The 22,168-nt window shown below is 45.9% G+C and overlaps 2 protein-coding genes across 4 annotated transcripts; both read right to left on the reverse strand.

Moving 5' to 3' along the window:
* Window positions 1-232: 232 nt before the first annotated feature.
* LOC308584564 (immunoglobulin lambda-1 light chain-like) lies at window positions 233-19,685 on the reverse strand. Of its 2 annotated transcripts, none has more exons than XM_081189302.1 (6): window positions 19,251-19,685; window positions 12,653-12,984; window positions 5,800-5,860; window positions 3,454-3,786; window positions 1,849-1,974; window positions 233-500 (listed from the first exon to the last, which is right to left on the reverse strand). In XM_081189302.1, exons 1-6 carry the CDS (start codon window positions 19,318-19,320, stop codon window positions 493-495), a joined length of 930 nt encoding a protein of 309 aa, XP_081045428.1. In that variant the 5' UTR covers window positions 19,321-19,685; the 3' UTR covers window positions 233-492. The 2 variants fall into 2 exon arrangements, with proteins under 2 accessions (XP_081045428.1, XP_081045427.1); XM_081189301.1 differs by lacking the exon at window positions 19,251-19,685 and adding an exon at window positions 13,140-13,228.
* On the reverse strand, window positions 5,800-11,326 carry LOC308584580 (uncharacterized protein). Of its 2 annotated transcripts, none has more exons than XM_081189324.1 (4): window positions 10,701-11,326; window positions 10,461-10,526; window positions 8,691-8,929; window positions 5,800-7,100 (listed from the first exon to the last, which is right to left on the reverse strand). In XM_081189324.1, exons 1-4 carry the CDS (start codon window positions 10,774-10,776, stop codon window positions 7,071-7,073), a joined length of 411 nt encoding a protein of 136 aa, XP_081045450.1. In that variant the 5' UTR covers window positions 10,777-11,326; the 3' UTR covers window positions 5,800-7,070. The 2 variants fall into 2 exon arrangements, with proteins under 2 accessions (XP_081045450.1, XP_081045449.1); XM_081189323.1 differs by lacking the exon at window positions 5,800-7,100 and adding an exon at window positions 7,109-7,517.
* Window positions 19,686-22,168: the final 2,483 nt, after the last annotated feature.

Consider the following 22,168-nt stretch of genomic DNA (forward strand, 5'->3'; position numbering starts at 1 on the left):
CTACAGCCCACATCCAACATGTGAAGTGCATATAATCCCAGAATTAATTAGATATGGGTGGGATTTAATGGATGGAAGGTATCTATACATGAACATTTGAGAGAGGTTGTGTGCCTTTAACAGGAGCTGCTTCTGTGTCTCGCCCCAAAACAGAGATGCAGCAATGAGGAAAGGTGCACATGAGGAGCTTCCCATCTTGTTGGATTAATAATTCCCAACACAGTCATGCGGAGATAATAAAATCTAGTTCTGTTTATTGTTACACAGGAAATTTGCTCAAGGAAAGGAAGAATTCAGCAGTTTTTCAAGTGACCAATGTAGGTCCTCAAGATTGAAGAGCAGATGAGAAGAAAGATGGGAAAACGTCAGAGAAGAAACATTGAGGATCCACACTGAGAATGGCCTCAGCTGCAAGCGGATAAGTTTCTTGACTGGAGAAAGAGCTAATGCTTCAATACCAGCAGGAAGACACAGAGCCTCTCCACAGCTCCATCAGAGACCTATAAAAGAAAGGGATTCAAAGGTAGTAACCCAGCAAGGCGATGATCATCAGTGCAGGATGCACCATCAACTCTGTGTGTACAGTGATATATGAAGCAAAGCAGAGCGATGTGCGAAGGTTCTCAAATTTCCGAGTTAGATGGCACCATTAACAAGGCATCTTGAGCCAAAACAGATCCTGAAACATTCTGTGGCTTGGGAAATGCTCAGAGTTCAGGAGGGGAGGGAATGCAGAGCTGGCAGAGGGATCTTTTGTTTTGATGGACAGGTTTTGGGGAGGGATTAAAAACAGTGTTTGTTTTGTTTCCATGGAGCTACTCATTCTTCAATGCAAGTTAATAGAGAAATCTCCATTATACCCTAAAAAATTGGGGAGGGAGTGCACCTCACATCAATGACCCTTGGGGTAATGGGATCCTTATTGGGGTGACATTTTCCTTGCTCCAATATTTCCTGTAAATTCATGTTCTTTCCCCCATCATTCCTTTTGTACCTATTCCCAAATACTAAAGCCTGTCACAGCTGCAGAACCACTGCAGCTATCGCTCTGAAATTTAGCAGGCTATTTACCCCCTTAGAAGCTATGGCCACACTTGCAAATTCCATCTAATTCTGGTAGAATCTGAAAATTTAATACAGTGGTACCTCGGGTTACATACACTTCAGGTTACAGACTCCGCTAACCCAGAAATAGTACCTCGGGTTAAGAACTTTGCTTCAGAATGAGAACAGAAATTGTGCTCCAGCAGCACGGCGGCAGCAGGAGGCCCCATTAGCTAAAGTAGTGCTTCAGGTTAAGAACAGTCCTCCAGAACGAATTAAGTACTTAACCCAAGTTACCACTGTATACTTTTCCTTTGTCCCCCCCCCTTTAAAAATCAAAATGTAAAGATGCCCTGCATGAAAACACCTGGATTTTTCCTGCCTCCAATTTTGTAGGCTTAATCGACTCTGGAGGGGCCCCTACGCCTGGAAAGTTTATCCATTTCTACAAAAAGGAAAACAAGTTATAGCTGTTTTTAACTTCCCCATTGTATTGGATGGGGAGTGGGAAACAAATTTAACAAATCTATTTGGGTCTCAAATAATTAATAAATTAGAATAACACAGAGTGTCTCCAAAACAGAACAGGCAGCTTCCCAAACCTACAGATACAAGCTGAATCTTGTGACCGATGCACACTCCTACTGTTTACATACATCCTGCCAAATTGTTCCAACTGAGTGGGTAGGGGCTTTCATTATATACTTTGCATGTCCCCAGGGCCTCTGGATACATGAACAATGGTTCCCTGTGGCCAAGGAAGTTGTACCCTTCAGATTTCAGTAAGTAAAATGGGTCTTGTACCTGTTTTCTTCTTACAGGCTGTGTAGATTCCCAGAGCAGTACCATAGGCAAAGCTCTTAACCACCAGGAGCAGGAAAATGAGCTGCCCTGTATGAAGGCTGCTCTGAAACTCCAAGACAGTTGAGGCTGATGTGAGAAAAAATATAGAGAGTCAGAGGCCCACTCACCTTCACCAAGACGGACATTTCAGACTGGCATTTTTAAAGCACACAAATAATAATAATAATAATAATAATAATAATAATAATAATAATAATTTATTATTATTTATACCCCGCCCATCTGGTTGGGTTTCCCCAGCCACTCTGGGCAGCTCCCAACAGAATACTGAAAACACAATAAAACATCAAACATTAAAAGCTTCCCTAAACAGGGCTGCCTTCAGATGTCGTCTAAAAGTCTGATAGTTGTTTATTTCCTTGACATCTGATGGGAGGGCGTTCCACAGGGCGGACGCCACAACCAAGAAGGCCCTCTGCCTGGTTCCCTGTAACTTCACTTCTTGCAGGGAGGGAACCGCCAGAAGGCCCTCGGCGCTGGACCTCAGTGTCTGGGCTGAACCGATGGGGGTGGAGATGCTCCTTCAGGTATACTGGACCGAGGCTGTTTAGAGCTTTAAAGGTCAGCACCAACACTTAGAATTGTGCTTGGAAACCTACTGGGAGCCAATGTAGGTCTTTCAAGACCGTGTTATATGGTCTTGGCGGCCACTCCCAGTCACCAGTCTGGCTGCCGCATTCTGGATTAGTGGTAGTTTCCGGTTCACCTTCAAAGGTAGCCCCACATAGAGCGCATTGCAGTAGTCCAAGTGGGAGATAACTTGAGCCTGCACCACTCTGGCTGCAGTTTCCACCCTAGCATTCAAAAAATTCAAAAAGTCTAGAACCTTATGGATACTTCATTTGTTTTTGTAAACTGTCCTGAAGGCTCTATTGAATTACATGGTATATATTTTAGATAAATAAATAGGATATATTAGGGCTGCCTGGCCCTGCCATTAGACAGAGTAGAACAGCTGCCTCAGACTGCTAATTTTGGATGTCATGAAAGGGCAGCAAACTGTTCATTTTTTAATTTATTATTGTTATGTTTGTACTTCAGGGAGAGTTGTTTGTAGGATTTTCTGCCTCAGCTTCCAGAACTAACCTTGGGCACTATGCCTCTTGCGGGAAGGTATTCTTTTTTCAACACCTAGCATACATTAAAGTTAACAACCATTTAGGAGCACTTCAAATTATATTTGGGAGAGGCAGAAATGCTGAACCCTTAGCGAAATCAGCCTCCAGTTGTGATAAAACTTTATCTCCCAATCCCTCCTCCACCTTTGTTTGCTTGTTTATCCATCAGGGTGTCCATACACAAATCCAAATTAAGGCGACATCATAAAATAAAAAAAAATTAATCAGAAAACTAAAACAGTAAAGAAAAACATCCCTGTCTTGACCATCGGCTCCTGAAGAAATGTTTGCTGCTTTCCCTTTAATCAGCCCTGTATTCTCAACCTTTGACCACCAAGAGGAAGAGGGCACCTTCTGGCTACTTCCCCCATTATGTAGGATCTCCAACCTGGTACATGTAATTGCCTCCACCCCAGTCCTTGCTTACCTGGCTGCTGGCTCAGCTCCCTCTCCATTGACTCTTCAGCCTCGGCTATGTTCCCTTGTCTCACGTGGCATGAGTACACATGCCTCTCCTGCCACTCTGCAGCTGTCATGCTCAGGCGACTGGAAACCCCAAAGTTGCATGTGCCGTTCAGGGTGCGGACGGGGTCGGTGGCGAAAGAGAGACGAGTCACCTCTTGCGCATCACGCTTCCAACTCACATCAATGGGCCATTCATAGGGAAAGCCCTGGGCCACACACACGAGTGTGATGTGGTCCTTGTGGCACACGGGACCCAGAAGATGGACAGTTGGCTGTGAGCGTTGACAATTTTCATCTGCAAAAGGAGAAGTTTTCTTTGTTGCATGAGGGCATGTAATAAACAGAAGGCCCAAGCCGATCAGCCCCGTGATGGGTGTGGGTGGCTGGGGAATGAGTGTGCCTGTTCACAGTGAGGCCACCCTTGGTGCCTTAAAAGTCTCTATAATAAACCCACAGATAAGCACTTACTCCACATGACTTGATGCTGATTAATTATACCATTTTAATCAACTTGGGAAACAAAACAAAAAAGGTGGTTTAAAAAGGAGATTTAAAAGATGCAATGGCAATCTTAATTCAAGTGCATTAGGCTTCAATGCTATGTATGGAGGTCTATGAAGTACACGAGAAACAGGATTTTTGAAGCTAAGGTTAGTTAACCCAGATATGTGATTTTCTAAAGGGGGCACCTCTCTGCTTCAGTTGTGATATTATCTGTTTCTTTCTGCTGTGCCTGCCTTTGAACACACATATACACTGTCTTACTCTATTTTAAAGGCAATCAGACTTCTTAGCCTGGGTAGGCACCATGCATTGGAAGCCCCTCCCCCCCCCCAAGATCCTGGAAACTGTAGTTTACCCCTCAAGGAAGTATAATTCACAGTACCCTTAAATTACAGTTCCTAGGATTGTTTGGGGCATTTTTGGGGGTGCTTTAAGTGTATGGTATGTACATAGCCTAAGTCAGGGGGTTGCTTCCCAAGCATGTGCATGTAGGTACACAATTATTGTTACTGCATAATCACTTTCTATGGGAAAATGGTACTTATTGCCAGCTGTGCTGCAGCAACAAAACCTACCGTACTTTATTCCTGGAATGTTGGTGGTGCTATACAGGCAAGTTTAAAATGTGAAACTGCACGTGGTCTGAGTAGTTCTATTTTAACCACAGTATTTTCTTTTTCTTTGGGTTTCACTCTAACCTATCAGGAATGTTGTAAACCATGGGCCGCTGAAGAGAAGTGTACATTGTGCGCATCACAACTGCAGCACATGGCTGTGGGGAGCCCATAAGACCAAATTAAGTTTAAAATAATAAAGCATTACTGGTTTGAAACAATTTGCTCAGCTGACTCTCAATGTCCCCGCTCTCAGGATCCGGAGGAAACCTCACCATACTAACAGAAACCAGCAGGTATACCTCCCACCTGGCTTCTCTTCCCCGTTCCAGCTAATGGACCTCTTTCTGAAGATTCTAGTCCTCGTGGATGCCGAGAAAAAGCTTCTTTGTTCTGGAGCTTAGGCTTTTATTGGCTCCCATGATGAAGGTAGTAAATTTTGGCTTTGTTAGTGGACTGCAATCTTCGCTCCCGCCCCCCGCTCGCCCCGCGAGTGGTGGTAGTGCTGCTCAGGGAACTTTCTTGTATCCGGGAATTTTCTCTCTCTACTGGATCCACTTTTTGTGCCCTGGGCATTTGGACTCTGACCTGGCTAAACACTCCCTGGTGGGCTGTGGTATAAAATGACGCTGTTTGGGGATGGTTAGGATCTCCACCCCCAGCCCCGAGCCCCAAATATTTATTTAGAGCCGTTGCAAGGCAGAGAATGCAAACATCCATTCCTCCACTCCAGCCATTTGGAGCGAACTGGAAACTCTTTTCAATATTTTAACCCCCATCCCACGTGCCTTTTTTTTTTAAAGGAGAGCTGGGACTTGAGACAGTGGCTGGATCTGGGCTCCCTCGCTGGCGATCTGTGGGGTTTTTTTTAGCAGGGTTGAGAAAGGAGGCAGAAGCAGAGTGACTCGGGCGGGGGGAGGGTTAGATTTTGTGCCTTGGGTGGGAAAAAAGCCGATCTGGCTCGAAGGGACTGTCATGACTCCCCCCCCCCCATCAAAATAAACTTCCCACCCCAATTGCTGCCCATCTGGATCTTCTGCCGCCGCCCCACCCGTCGAAGAGACCGAATCAGCCTTGTTCTAATGGGAAATAATGAAAACGGGGTGGCCGGTGGAGTGGCCGTGGAGGTGAGAGCCCCCTCCCCGCTTTCCCCCCACCCCGAAGGTGGACGCGAGCGCTTTCCGACTGACCTTCGACTATGAGCTGCGTCCCAGTATCCGCGAAGTAAGCTTGCTCACACAGCACTGCCGCCTCACGGGCCCCCCTTGCAAAATCTTCCCGGCTGCTCCAGGCCCTCCGGGACGGCTCCTTCCTCGACCTCCGGCCTTCCTTGCTCTCCGACGGAGAAGCGACCTTTGGGGCGGCGCTTCAAGCCAAAGGCGGCCAGGGAGCAGCCGGACGAGGGCTGCCCAAGCCCCTCGGGGCCGTCCAGTGCCGTGGAGGGCTGGGAACGCATCTCGCTCGAGAGGGAGACCCTCTAGACCTCTCCGGAGCACCTCGATCTGTCCCGATGGCCCCACAGAGGGTTTTTTTCTCTGGGGGCAGCCGCTTGGGTTTGCTGCCCATTCCCTGACCCCTCCATCGCCTCCTCCAGGCTCCCGTCGAGTATTGGGCGCGGCGTGTATCATCGTGGCGCTGTTGACACAGCGGGAAGCGATCGCACAAAAACTCTCTCCCAGCTCTCCCGGCAGCCTGCTCCCTCCCGTCCGGTCCCTCGATAACCAGAGGCACTTGAGGCGGCTCACTCTAGTGTCCTGCTGGACCAGACCAGCCGATGATCCCCACTTGCGCCCCCGCCACCTCCTTCTCGTTTCTCCAATCGTCTGCCTTCCAGTCAGTTGGGAACGCTCCGGATTGAACAGCCGCCCCTCGCCTAGGCGTTCCTGATCCCAGATTGATACCGATCTGGAGGCAGCTCCCTTCCATTTCTGCTAGGAGGTCAGTCAAGTCCCGCTCCGTCCAGCCGAGTAGCCAGCCGCCCTTCTTACCGCAGCCCTGAAGGCGCCGTGCAGCAACTGCTCCTTCGCTCGTGGCTGCAGAACACCGCTCTCTTGCAGGGAGGGGGGGGGAGTCTCTTCTCAACTTACTTCTCCAGCAAGAATCTGCTCCCTGCTCCCATTTCTGCCTCCCATTCGAAAGATCGCTCTACTGAGTGTCCACATCTGCACTTAAGGTTGCGCCTTAGGACCTCTTTATAGCTGGGAGTGAGCCCTACTGAACACAACTTACTTCTGAGTAAATGTGTGCAGAAATGCATATATTCGGGAAGCACTTTTGAAGCCCCAAGTAGAGTTGCCAACTTTCCTTTTACTGATCTTACTCTTGTGTCTTTAGCCGCCGCAGCTGACACGACACTCAAAAGCATTAAGGGGACGGCGCTTTCCTCAGTCCCATCCTCTGTTTGCGTCCTACTGGCTCCGATTTCAATAGGAATTGCTCGGCAGCTTGATTCCATGTGGAGTTAAGTACATCTGAACTCCCTGGTTACACCCTTTTGGAACCAAACAAAGGATATGCGCATTGAAACAGCTGGCAAAGGAAGAGTTAAGTGTCTATAACCCTCTTTTAATAAGCAATACAACACAAACTCAGATTATTGCAGGGAGGAAAGGGTTAATTATCTTCTTCCTTGTGTCCACCCCCCTCCTTATTCTTGTTTTTGTTTTGCTAGACCCTTCAAGGAACCCAAGTTTTCATTTTTCTTAGGGCAGAAGGTTTTTGTAAAGGCACTCCTTGAGATTGCATCACAGTGACCCCCTGTATAGCACAGTGGTAGAATACTTTGCAGAAACTCTAGAATCCGGTCCTGTTCCCTCTGAAAGTAGTTCCCTTAGATTCAGTGGACCTCACTCCTATAAGTAAGCACAGATGTACCCCTTCCTTTTTGCAGTTCTCCGTGGCAGGACTCCTGTACCTCAAACAGGTTCCCAACAGACAGGGATTTAGTATCAGCCGCCTCTTTAAAAGGCAGTGTGTCTCAAGAGAGAGAACTGGCAAAACTTAGTGCAGTCTTTCTTAACCTGGTGCCTTCCAGATATTTTGGATTACAATTCCCATTAGCCCTTGTCAGCCTTAATAAATTTCCAAACGTAGATATTTGGGCTGGGCAGCATGAATGAGACTGAAGAGCTGCAAAGAGAGTCCTGCCAAATTATGGAATCCTCTCGTTAACTGAGCTGTAATTTCTGTGAGCCACCCTGAGATCTACAAATGAAGAATGGTATTCAAATTTTATAATAAATAATTTCCTTGACCCCCCCTTTAACATTTTGCTGTTAAAGTTCCGTTTGTGAACTGCTGAGAGTTTTCTTCTGAAATGTGAAGTGGTGGCAAACACACCATCTGGATGCAATTCCAATACAGATGTAAACTGGGAAATATCTCTACTTAAAAGGCTTGCTGAAAAAGGAAGTTCATTAGAAGGTGCCAAAAAGACAACAGAAGTGGCACCTGCCTGATATCAAACAGGAGAGAGCTTCCACCACAAGGAAAGCCTGATCCCTCTGTGGTGTGGAATGGACCTCCTGCTAACATGGGATCTGCAAGAGGCCTTTACCTTCTGAGCGCAGAGATGATCAGCTGCAGCAAGAAAATTAGCAGCATTATAAAAGAACAATGTGTGAGAGGCAGGAGAGGGTTTGTTAGGGTGGCAGAACCAACAGGATTGTTCCTGTAACACTCAGCCATATGAAGACACATGGGTCTCCACATGAGATATTTGATCCACCACTGTTCTCTCTCTCTCTCTCTCTCTCTCTCTCTCTCTCTCTCTCTCTCTCTCTCTCTCTCTCTCTCTCTCTGTGTGTGTGTGTGTGTGAGAGAGAGAGAGAGAGAGAGAGATAATTTGTACAGAGCTGGCTGAGTATACAAGATGCTTCGCTAATAATATGTAGTGGAAAGTAATGTCCCTAATGTACAGAGAAGACATGTTTCTCAGCAGCACATGGAGAGATGCATTATTGTTTGGTTTTATGACAGCTCCTGGTGCTGCTGCAATCACTGTGTCCCTAGAAGCACAGAGATATTGCCCTGAGTCAGTAAGCTGGAGGCTTTCTAGGTACAAATAGACTTTTGTGCCAACCCGTTTGCCACTCAGACGACTGTTCAGATCATTTTTTGGAATCTCCTCCAATTTGTCTGCAGTAGAGTAAACAGTCCCAAGGTGCTCTAGATTAATCTCTCCAGGGAGTTGGCGGTACCAGTAGTAATGATAGGTATTTTGATGGACATCGCAGCTCAGCTCCAGGGTCTCGCCTTGCCGTTTGTTGGCCAGTGGTGGGTGCTGGGTCACTACCACTCCAGAGATGCTGGTTACTAGACCTAGGAGGAGAGAAAAGATGTCCTGTCAGTGAGAGATGATCACCAGGTACTGAGGCAACCTGAAGCAAGGGGAGACAATTAGGGCACTAACTGGCCATGTCTTGGAAGTGGCATCTGAAGATTAGCTGAGGGTCCAAATGTGCCCTTGCCCTCACATCCCCAGGTACTTACCACCCTGCAGGGCCCAGAGGGAGAAGAGCAGGTGTTGGAAGAGCCCACAGCGGCACTGAGGCAGCCCTGCCGCCATCTCAGCCTTGAAGCAACTGCCAGTGGGAGGAAAACGGATGCTGCTGGTTTCCTCTCTCTCTCTCTCTCTCTCTCTCTCTCTCTCTCTCTCTCTCTCTCTCTCGTGAAGAGGATTTAAAGGGAGACCTTTTCTCTTTATTTAGCTTCTATCTTCCATTCAAAGGCAGCTCGGCAAAATTAATGAGCAAGATGTCATCTATTAAACCACTGATTCACACCAATTCATTAATGGTAAAACTGTTTTTATATATTTAAATAACTATGATCTATGGCTGCCCCTCAAGGTGTGACCAGCTCTTTCAACTTCTGCATGTGACTGGCAAGAAGCAAAGGAAGCTTTGACCTTCATTGAAACTCCCATACCAGAAAAAGGCAGCTTCTTTGCTGCTCATCCGGCTGTTAAAGGAGCGTTATGGTTCCTCTGGGCTTCAGAGAGGGAGAAGCCATGGACAGTGGCCCACTGGAGTGAATGGGGCATAGTGCCCTACCAACCTCTGTCTGCCCTCACTTGCCTGCTTCTTTACTTACAGCCAGTCCAGGTAGCATTACTGGCTGTACACATCCACCCACCCACATCCACACCCTCAGTGTTGCGTTTGAGAGCAGAGAGATAGAATCATAGAATTGTAGAGTCGGAAGGGAACCCGAGAGCCGTCTGGTCCAACTCCCTGCAATGCAGGAATCAACAAGGATCTGTGTGAGGAGCTGAATTGTTGGGGAGGCAGAAGTATCCGAATTGCACCTTGTGATTCACACTTGTGCGGGGTGGATCTCTGAATCAGGGGTTTTGGACTGCTTGTGTTAGCTGTGCTTGTGTGTGAGAGAGAGAGAAGCAAAAGAGACTGACAGACCCACAGACAGTGACTATTTGAACAGAGCTCCTTGTGGGCCCTGAATATACACAATGCCTGTTTGTAGTGGGAAATGTGCCACTAATTTATAGAGAGGACATGTTTCTTAGCAGCACACGAAGAAGTGTAATATTGTTTGGTAGTCAGTTTTGTGACAGCTCCTGATGCTGCTACAGTCACTGTGTCCTTTGACGCACAGAGATACAGCCCTGTGTCATTAAGCTGGAGGTCTTTTAGGTACAAAGTTGTTTCATTGTCTTTCCGTTTGCCACTCAGCCGACTATCGAGGCTACTTTTTGAGTCGTCCTCTAAATCGCTACTATAGGTGCTGAAAGTCCCAAAGTATTGTAGCTTTGGCTCTCCAGGTTGCTGGCGGTACCAATAGAAAAACCAGTTTACTTGGTTGACGCCGCAGCTCAGCTCCAGGGTCTCACCCTGCCATTTGCTGACCACTGGTGGGTGCTGGGTCACTTTCACTCCAGGGTTGCTGGTAACTAGGCCTAAGAGGAGAGAAATTATATTCCATCAATGAATAATAGTTGATTACCAGGGACTGTGGACACTCTGAACAAAAGGGAGACAGTCAGTGAACTAGCCCTGTCCTGCAAGTGGTTTTTAAATAATAGGTCAATGTGTTCAAATGTGCCCTTGGCCTCACATCCCCAGTTACTTACCACTCTGCAGGGCCCAGAGGGAGAAGAGCAGGTGTTGGAAGAGCCCACAGCGGGACTGAGGCAGCCCTGCCGCCATCTCGTCCTTGAAGCAACTGCTGGTGGGAGGAAAACGGATGCTGCTGGTTTCCTCTCTCTCTCTCTCTCTCCCCCCTCTCTCTCTCCCTCCCTCTCCTAAAGGAAGACACCAATGACAGATTTGATTTGTGTGTGTTTATGTTTAGTTTCTATTTTCCATTCAAAGGCAGCTTGGCACAGATCATGAGTAAAAGTTATCTGTTCAATCAGCAATTTACACCATTGCATCAATTTTGAAACTATTTTGATATATTTAAGAAACTGCCCAATGTCCATATTATAAATATAGTTCAGTGTTAATGAGCTCCAGAAAGCTCTTCATTGGGAAACACCTGAAGTATGAAACTGAATCTGAATTCAGTTATGTTTTCAGTGAATTTTAAAATCAACTAAGCCTTGACTGGGGGAATGTGAGCCAAGTGAAAGTGTGGTCATCATCATCATCATCAACAACAATTTATTTATACCCCACCCATCTGGCTGGGTTTCCCCAGCCACTCTTGTCAGCTTCCAACAAAATATTAAAAATACAATAAAACATCAGACATTAAAAACTCCCCTAAACAGGGCTGCCTTCAGATATCTTCTAAAATTCAGATAGTTGTTTATTTCCATGACATCTGACGGAAGGGCCTCTGCCTGGTTCCCTGCAACCTCACTTCTCATATTATTTTATTATTTATACCCTGCACATCTGACTGGGTTGCCCCAGCCACTATGGACAGCTTCAAACATATATAACTATATAATGAAACATTTAACTTTTTTATTTTAAAAACTCCCCTATACAGGGCTGCCTTCAGATGTCTTCTAAAAGTTCTATAGTTAACTTATCTTTTTGGCTTGGTGGGCCACATAACTCCATACCTTTGGATAAAAATAGGGACAACCTAAGGAAAAGCAGGACATTCCAGGATCAAATCAGAAACTGGGAAGGAGCATTATGACTCCTGTAGGCTTCAGACAGTGGGAGAGAAGCAGTGGAAGGTGGTCCATTAGGGTAAATGGGGCACAGTGACTCACCAACTTCAGTCTGCCCTTAGCCAGCCCTCACTTGCCTTCCTTCCTACTTACAACCAATCTGAGGAGTGGGTGGGTGGGTGTCTGGCTATCAACTTCCCCCTCCTTAGTCTTACCCTGTGTACACCCCCCTGTTTCCTCTGCATCCAGTGCACTCCCAACACTGGTCTTATAAGCAGTGTACACACAAGGATAGCCACTATCCATATTTTTCCTGTATCCGTCCTGTTGTTTCTGATGAAATACTGGGTTTGGTGCATTCCCCACTCCCCTGAAACCAGCTTTGATCTGCACTGAGAAAAAGAACGACCTGGCTGCATATTAAGTTGGTAATGTGTACACATCCTCAGTGTTTCCTTTGTAGAAAGCAGCAGGGAAGAGGACGGGGGACAAAACTAGACAAATTTCCACCTGTCATTTGCCTCTGTCTCTGTTGCCCTCTCTGCCTTATGCCTTGGCCAGACACAGCGGGCACCAACCACCACTGGAGACAAGCAGGGACTAGAGAAGTCTGTTTGTAGCAAGAAAATGAAATATCAGTAAGGATCTGTGTGAAGTGTGGGGTTATTGGGGTGGCAGATGCAGCACAATTGTGCCTCGTGACTGTCAGGCACTTGAAGAAATTTGGGTTGTGGGTCTCCCCATTAAGGCCTTTGAACTGCTCCTGTTGGCTCTCTAGGTGTGAGAAACAGACAGAGACAATTTGGACAGAGCTGGACAGTGGGCCCCCAGGACACAACATGCCTTAATGGCATCCCCTCATACACAGAGAGGTTGTGTTTCTCAGCAGCACGTTGAGAGACGCACTGTTGTTTGGTAGTCAGTTTTGTGACAGCTCCTGGGGCTGCCACAGTCACTGTGTCCTTTGAAGCACAGAGATACAGCCCTGTGTCATTAAGCTGGAGGCCTCTGAGACTCAAATTTGCTGTTCTGCCGTCTCGTTTGCCACTCAGACGACTATCTATTTCGCCACCTGGTTTCTCCTCCAATGTGTCCCCCTCTCTAATCGTAAATGGTTTGATAACCCCAAGTTGCTTTAGGTTTGTGTGTCCAGGGCGTTGGTGGTACCAGTAGTACTGATAGTTGTCTACATCAACGTTGCAGCTCAGCTTCACAGTCTCGCCCTCTGGTTTGTTGGCCAGTGGTGGGTGCTGGGTCACTTTCACTCCAGAGACGCTGGTTCGGAGGCCTAGGAGGAGAGACACGATGTCCTGTCAATTAGTAAGAGATCACCAGGGACTGTGGACACCTTGAATCACAGGGGAGACGGTCCTGGAAGTGGTATATGAAGATTAGCTGAGGGTCCAAATGTGCCCTTGCCATTTACTTACGCCAGGTACTTACCACCCTGCAGGGCCCAGAGGGAGAAGAGCAGGTGTTGGAAGAGCCCACAGCGGGACTGAGGCAGCCCTGCCGCCATCTCAGCCTTGAAGCAACTGCCAGTGGGAGGGAAACGGATGCCAGTGGTTTCCTTCTCTCCTCTCTCTCTCTCTCTCTCTCTCTCTCTCTCTCTCTCTCCTACCCTGTCTCTGTGTGTGTATAAAATAAGGGGCCCAATGACAAGTCATTTTTAGGTTTAGTTTCTTATTTTCATTTCAGTGCTCTCTTGATACAAATACAGTGGTACCTCTGGTTACGTACTTAATTCATTCCGGAGATCTGTTCTTAACCTGAAACTGTTCTTAACCTGAAGCACCACTTTAGCTAATGGGGCCTCCCACTGCCGCCGCGTGATTTCTGTTCTCATCCTGAACCAAAGTTCGTAACCCGAGGTACTATTTCTGGGTTAGCAGAGTCTGTAACCTGAAGTGTATGTAACCTGAAGTGTATGTAACCCGAGGTACCACTGTAAAGAATTTACAACTCACTACAGTTCAATTAGCATTGTTCTGAAATAGTAACATTATTCTCTAACATGTGGTGAAGGTGTTCCTCCCTATGTGAGGGTCTGCGTTCTCACAGGAATACAACTTGAAGATGTAGAGGATCTTTTATATTTTGGGACACTGGGCCTCCCAGAGTACTAGCAGCTTATGTAGAGAGAAAAAGGAAGCCAGAGACAAGAATCATCAACGCAACAGGCAGGTTTATTAAAGAGGAAGGAATCTAAAACATTTTACTTTGAGTGTTGTATGCAAGCCAGCCTCTTATTCGCCTCTCTGCCTAACCTACTTCACAGGGTTGTTGTGAGGATTAAATGAGAATTGGGAGATCCAAGCACTCCACCATGAGCTCCTTGGAGAAAATGGTGGGACCTAAATGCAATTGATTAATAAAACAAAATGATAGACATTATCAATTATATGCAAAAGTGTTTTGAACAGACACCCGATGCCTTTCTAGTTGTGTGAGTGTGTGGCCAAGGAAAGTGTGGAAGAAGACAAATAAAACAGCATTAGAATTCAGTTCTGGTGGTAAGTTTGCAAAGGAGGGTGTCCCTGTGATAATCTGGATGGCGAAGGAAGCAACATTTTTGGGTGCACAATGATAGAGGTTTGAGAGCAGAGAGCACAAGGCGAGTTGCGAATTTTGTGCCGTGTTCAGAGCTCCTTTCTGCATAAGTTTGATGTTTGGTTCTTGCTGCAGGACTATGTTATATTTGTGTATGTAACACACAGCACGGGCCCAAGGGCAATAGAAAATACTGGGTGCATTTTTGTGTCGCTGGAACAAAAGTAAATCATGTGTTTGGTGAGGACATGCAACGTTTCCCATCCCTTTCATGGCAACTGGTGGATCATTTCAAAACTGTGTATGCAGCGAAAGCTGGGCTACTAGGGCAGATGGGGCTCTGCCCCACCAACCTCAGTCTGCCCTCAGAGTGCCTCCACCTGTCTGCCTTCTTACTTATAACCAGTCCAGAGGGTGGCGTCGTTTGTCAACTTATTTCTGCTCAGTCTCTCTGTTGCAGGGAGGAGGATGGGGAAATAACTAAAATTAATTTGCTCTGCCAGTCATTGGCTCCTGTCACTGGCTCTAGCGCCACCTACTGTTGGCCTCCATCCCTTTACCTCCACCAGTCCTAATGGACATCAGCCACCACTGCATATGCCGGTGACAGTATATGGGGCAGTTGATGGTTTGCTCAGCCCCAGCATGAGAGGGCAGTTGACTTAACCACCATGCCTTCTAAAAAAAAAGATAAAAAAAGATCAGGCTGATGATCAAAGTGAACAGCTCTGTGAATAGGAAAGCTGGGGGCCATGCCAGCAGACCCAGTGGACTTCTAGAAGGTAGAGGAAAGCCTCTGCTTGGTAATGGGGATGGGCAGAAGTGAAAGGAGGAGCCTGATCCAGACTGGAACCTTAGTAAAGATGGAAGGGAAACCCCTCATGTGCTTTAATCCCTTTAAATCAGTTGGATTAGTTAACCATGACTAGAGTGGTTGGGGAAATCCAGAGTGGTTGGGGAAATCCAGCCAGATGGGTGGGGTATAAATAATAAAATAATATTTATTATTATTATTATTATTATTATTATTATTATTATTATTATTATACTAATGCAGGCACTGCTGATTTCAGTGGGACTAACACACAGCACAGGCAGATTTAGGGGAGCACAACTGGTTGGCCTGCACTGGGCGCTGAGCTGAGAGGTTGCCACAGGGGCACCATGACAGTGATGAACAATGGAAGGTGAGAGGTGGGGTACCTAATTCTGGCATTGCACAGGGCAATCCTGAAATTTTACAGCCCAAAGTCTGCCACTGTGCACCGCTTATTTAGTCCGGATCCAATGCAACACATCTGATTGCTAAATTACTCTTCAAGTGAAAAAGTAGTTCTGACTGTCAGATCCTCGGTGCGTTCACTAGAAAGTTGTTTCTGTTCATCTGAGGGAACTTACAAATGTGCTCAGTTAGTCTCCTTCAAGTAGACCTTTCTAATATGCAGAGTGAGTCTAACTCAATTAACTGGAATTCAGTGCCAGCTAAGTAGAATTGAGCTGTATCGTCCCATCGAAACAACAGGAGCAACGGTTTGTTGTGACTAACTTCAGCTGGTTCAGGGCTAATAGGTTTGATCTATCAAAGCTTTGCTTGCTGATTAAAATTCCTCCAGACTACCAGCAGGAAGATGCCTGGCTTGAGAACCCTGCTGCTGGAGAGGCAGTACAGATGTGTGGCTGTCTCCTCTGTGCCAGATGTTAAAGGCAAAACATAAGGATGACTTTTCCTAACAGTTTGCATCCTACCCTAGCAGATGCTTTGCACTCTGTGTGGGGGTTTTTTAATAAAAAAAAACATGCTAACAAACTCCTGTCAATAAGAAGCACAGGCAGCTGAAAGTGACAGCATTAGTTATATATATATATATATATATATATATATATATATATATATATGCATGGTAGGTTGAAATACATGTCAACACATATTTTAAAACAAGTGTTTCCATAATAGTGATGGAAGTTGAATATGTTCATTTTTGAAGCCCTTTTGCACGTTGCTATAATAGGAAAATTCTGTTTTCCCAAAATTGAGGAAGACAATATATTTTTAAATGGCTTTTCCTTTTCTGGCAATGAGCAGAAGGCATATTAAATTTGAGCAAGTTTCCTGACACTTAAGAAACTGCCGCTTTCAATCTGTATCCTCGGAAAACGCACCTTAGTTGAGATTTTTATATATATATATATATATATTGCAATAAGTGTATGCATATTTCATAGGATACACAGTTAAATTCCAGATAGCATTTTTCTGTGTTAGTTGACAACCTTAAGAGAGAGCTTTCCTTCCCGGCAACAAATCCAGACTAATTTGAAAAATATGGCAGGGAAGACAGATGTGGGAGCTTCAAAGCACAGTATGAGATTCCCAGCTGGAAGGGTCTCTAGTAAGCAGACTCACTGTTCTGCAGGTGGGACTCAGTTGCAAATTATCGCGTGCAAGTGGATTTGGCACTCTTGCATAATAACAAACTTGCTTCTTCCCCCCACCCCAAGACAACCAGACTTTCTGAGATAAGTAAAGTGATGGGGGAATCCACTAGAAAGTATGGGGTAACAATTGTTTGACAACCTGTTGTATAACCTCCTCACAAACAAATCTGGATGAATGCTCAATAAACAGGCCTCTGGAAGTGACTGATGCAAAGGGTCAGTTGCCCTGCTTTAAGAGGTGTAGCTCCTGTCCTGATGTCAACAAAGGGAGCTAGAGCCTCCTCCATTCTCAAGGCTTTACCGACCTGTAAAAGCTTTACTGGGCTGTCTTGACTGACTTGGAAAGCCCTGTGTAAGAACAGGCCGAACCCCCTGTCACTTAGGATAGGAGATGGTCAGCGAGACAACATTGAGAGCCTCTGTGGCGCATGGATTATCAGTCCTAGTATCAACATTGTGGGGTTTGGGGTGAAAGGGGTGTGATGTTTACATGGCATGCTCTGGCGCCACCCCTAGACTGGTTCTATATTTGTTTTGCCCGTTAATGACTTAAGGGGGTGAGTGGGTGCTGTTTCGGTTAGTGTCATGGTTCTAAAAGGGTAATAGGAAATAAGTCCCTATTTTGGTTTGTGATCTGTGTGGCTATGTAGGGCTGGTGGGGGTTGGCGGGGTGAGGACGGGGGGGTGTACTTAGGGTAAGATTGTAAGGGTGAATTGGGCAGGCCTGTAGGAAGGGTGAGGGAGGGGAAAGGTAGTGGGTATTGAAGGTAGGTATTGAGTGTAGGTATAGGTGGGAGGGGTCGGTGGATAGGTGTGGGAGGAGTGAGGGGATTATTTGGGCTTATCCACTGTATATTTTTGTTGTTGTAATCTTTATGTATACCGCTTTGAAACTTGGGTGACTGAGTGGTTTATAAATAAGTGAAATAAATGAATAAACCCATCTGTGTGTGTCCTGCTTTAAGTGCCTGTTTGCGATATGGACTTCTGTTTTATTTGAGAGCAATTGGGTGAACCAAAAGATAAGGCTTGCACCTCTTCTGTTGGTGGTTGTGGCTGGGCTTGTCATATGTCCTCTTTTTCATGGGTATGTAAAATGAGAGTCATAGTTAAAAGTAGAAGCCGGCAAATATGTCCTCTTTTTTGCTCTTCCAAATATGGCAACCCTATTTAGTCACCTGACTGTTGCCCCTGAGCACAGAGTTGCACTGAGTTTCCCTTCCTTTGATCTCCTTCTGCTATGAGGGTTAAAACAATGACAACAATGGTGATGGCATGTCCCTGGGCTCTCCTCAGCACAAACATATAACTATAATAATAACAACAACTCTCTCTCTCCCTGTGTCGCCTTGTAAATGAACCTTCTTCAGCTTCATGGGGAAAGGGGAAGGAAGGAGCTTGTGGCTGCCATTCATTTTTTCATCTTTCTCTCCAGCTGAAGCCCAGACATGGGAGGCTGGGAGCCTCAATGGTGCCCCTCTAGAAGCTTCACCCGGGGCAAGAACCCTGGCTAAACTACGCCACCCCTTCCAGCCACAGCTCTGTAAGATTCATAAAGTCCAGAGTCTAGAATTACCCCTTACACCTTTGCATCCATTCCACCACACCCTTGTAATGGACTGTTAAGAATACCATATACTTTTCCAACAGCATTTTAGTAGGTTTTGAACCCTCGTTATTCCAGTTCCTAGTACAAAGCACTACAGTGGTAGCCTATACTTTTTTGTGGATGAGCCACTTGCCATGCTTGCATGGAGAAAGTCTCAGGAGGCTTTCCTCTGACATGAACTCAACTAATCTCTAAACCCATTGCAATGCAGTGTGTGGTACTAATTCTGCACTGGTGGAAGGGTTGCTTTCAGTGCCGGCCCTGCGTGAGCGAGGCTGCATGCACTAAGCTGCCTTGTATGTCCCCGAGGCAGATGATGGCACCAGCATGCCCACTAGTTGTGGGAAGTGATACTGTATGTACATGATATTGGGCATGTGCCAGCAGCACAAGGGAGGAGCTGGGGCTGTTTGACGCTGGCGCTCAGTTTTGCAGCAGCAGCAGTTCCTGTCTGTCTCACCGTGTCCCTTACAGCACACAGATACAGCCCTGTGTCACTAGGCTGAAGACCTTGAAGAACGAGACTCATGTTCTTCCCCTTCTCCAGCCATTTCCCATTCAGCCAGTCCTTTGGGTTGTGATCAGAGATCTCCTGCAGCTGATCACCATGATAATACAAGGTCCCAATGGGCTGTAGCTCCTTCTTCCCGGGCAGCTGGTGATACCAGAAGAAATGGTAGCTGCTGCTGCTGCTGCCAGAAAGTGAGCATTTGAATTCCTGTCTCCCCCCTTGGGAGGAGCTGGCAAAGGGTGGTTCCTGGGTCACCTTCACTGTGGCTCCACCACTCAGTAAAGCTGAGGAGAAGAAAATGAGAAAATCAGGGAGGGAATGTGAGAGAGCTGTCCCTGGGGAGAGACTGTGGATTAACAGAGGCAAAGGAGCTCAGCCAGAGAAGTGCCACCGCATAGCGCTGTTTATTCCATATTTCAATGAACAGGGATATCTAAGGCCAACTTACCACACCACAGAGCAATGAGGAAGAGGAGTTTAGTGGATTCTTGGTAGCACTGAGCTGGGGCTGAAGCCATGTCAGTCTGGGGTCGAGAGAGGAATTGGCAAGAACCTGGAAGCCACTTCACTTCCTGTCATGGGTGCAGGTGTTCATGACAGGATGTCCTGCCCACACAGAGGCAGGGTAATACCGCTTTCTGTTGGGTTCTGAGCTGAGCAAGAAGCTTAGAGCAGATCCTAATCCACCATCAAAACCACCTCAAAATGTCGTGATAGAATGAGCAAGCTTCTGCAATTCTCCAGAATTCTTCATCAAGCTGGGGGTTCAAAGTGGGTGGGAAGAAATGGGTGACTTGATGCCAAAGCTAACAGAGTTTACATGGAAGCCACAGACTTGAAGTGGAACATGGGAGGCAATTGTAGGCTTCATTAGATTCGGCTCCATGTCTTCAACATCGCCAGCATCCCCCCCCCCAACATTTCACAGTGCTTTTTCTCTAGAAATATAGGTGCCGGTACTCACCATGGAGTTGTCGCAGTAAGTGCCACACTTTTTAACAACAAAAAAAGAGTACTGCTTACCCTGAAATAAAAGCACTGGTGTTTCACATCCAGCTGGATGAAGAGCTCTAGAGGACTCAAATGTTTGCTCACTGTTTCATGACATTTCAGCAGGGACCAACGACTGGTTTTTGTAAGCAGCTGTGAAAGCATTCTTGGCTAAGGGGTGAATTTGTAATGCTTTCGATGAATAAATAAGTCATAACACTTTCTTTGGGGTCACCATCTTAATCTCCTGCTGCAAAAACAATCCAGGATCCTTAAAAACAAACAAAATCATTCTAGCATGAGCTATCATGGACTCAACCCGTGTTTCATTAGATGCACCTAGAAATGCAAAGGTTCAGTGTGCCCCACAATTTTTCTGAATTCCCCCATTTATTTCTGCAAAATGGGGGGGACGACCACCTGCCCCCACTTTTCAGTTTCCCTCCAGGCCTTTGCATCTCTAGATGCACTTGAATAAAGGCACCCCCTGTATGTAGATTTTGTGCCCAGCATGGCTTCATTTCTTTATTGAGCAGAGATGGGATTTCAGTGGACAGTCTCAGCACAGAGCTCTTTTAATCTTCTTCTTCCCCTGTGTTTCTGATTCCTCCCAAGGAAGCCGGTGGATTGTGGTGGTTTGGCTGCACCTGCTTCTGGGCTATAAATAGTTTCAAAGAGGATGCCGTTCTCCATTCCAGGTGCTTTTCCGAAACCTTTGACCCCAGAGTGAGGGCTGCATGTTTTCTTCCCTGCTTCTCCCTTCACGCTGCATTTTTAGTCCTTAGGATTGCAAAGGCATGCATGAAAATGTGTGGGCAGTGCCTGTGAAATGTCAGATATCCCTGGGGAACAGAGCAGGAACTACAGTACTCAAGGCATTAGTGTGTTGCACAGCTTCTCATCTCTCCTTGGCGGGCAAAAGCAGAAAAAGAAGGCAAAATCACAAGACTCGTCTGAAACTCTGGAGAGCCTCTGCTAGTCAGTGTAGATGGTACTGAACTAGATGGACAAATTTTGCTTGTGTTCATAATTGTGTGTTCATAATTTTGCTTGATTTCCATAATTTCACGGCTTGGAATAATCCAGCGATCCTTGGTGTAGAATGTTGCCTTGGCCCAGCCTTGACCCACAAAACCAACAACTGATCCAACCTTGATTTGTTTTATTTATGGCTGTGAGGTTTTGAACCCAGGCCTTCCAGGTCTAATGCATTAGCAGTATAGTATGAGGCATACCTTTTATTGGGGGCATATGCTATATGAGGCAGTAGATAAGTTAGCTTAGAAGTGAGGGAACCCAGATCAAATGTCATGCAGTCATGCAGTTCAGTAGCCGCCTTCATGATCTCCAAGCTCAAGAATGAAATGAACTTTGTCACTGTATAATTTCTGCAAGCATTACTGAAATTAATTAGTTGTCCAGTTATTGGTGAATCCTTCCCATTTCTGTCTTGTTTGTTTAGCACAAACATAATTAGGGTTTTTGGTTTTTTTGGGGTCACTGAATCATGTTTCCACATTTTTATCCAGCCGTTCTTCAGTAGTTTGGGTCTTTTTCATTTATCACCATTAATTAGTGTATGTATGTGGTTCTAACAGTGGTGATTATATAGAAGATCAATTCTCCATCTCTAATAGGTACAGTTTGTCTCTCTTTCTGACATTTCCAACAAGTTGGCTGTGGTTCTTATTTATTTTAAACATAATTAAAGGGGTGCAATAGAAACTAGATAGCATTTGTGTAGCATTTCTCTCTAAGGTCCACAGGAAAACGTGTGAGAGAGATTTCCCACTGTTGCAAATGTTTTATCTTCTCTTGCTTGCTCAAATTCACACATATTTTTTGCAATATTTCATAAATATTTAAAAGAATGTACTTTTCGTATGAATTTTATATGGCAGTCATAGTTTAAAATGGTTTCTTCCCTGAACAGTGTGATATTTTTAAAATGTACATCTGATCTTAGGAAAGTGTTTAAGAAAGACCTAATCTAAAAATATTTAAATAGGGAAGGGGGCAGCATTCAAACGAGCATTTCCCCCCTCACTTTCTCTACACAGCAAACATGGGGGCGGTCCTCCATTTGTTGCTAGACTACAACTTTTACCATCCCTGACCATTGGTTCTGCTGGCCAGGACTGATGAGAGTTGGAGTCCAACAACATCTGGAGAAGTTCTGAACTTCTTCTCTATAGGACAATAACCTATGACACTTAAGACAAGCACCCCTCTCCCTCCCTGGCAGTAAATGTCCAATAAAACTAAATTAAATAGCAAACAGCCCTTTTGTGAGCTCTTCAGGCACCTGCCTTACCCTGTCTAACAACAGGACTGGGCCTGGCATCAAGGCTGGAATAATGTTTAAACACATAGTCT

The sequence above is a fragment of the Podarcis bocagei genome, assembly GCF_964188305.1.
Source record: "Podarcis bocagei genome assembly, chromosome: 1".
Lineage (NCBI taxonomy): Eukaryota > Metazoa > Chordata > Lepidosauria > Squamata > Lacertidae > Podarcis > Podarcis bocagei.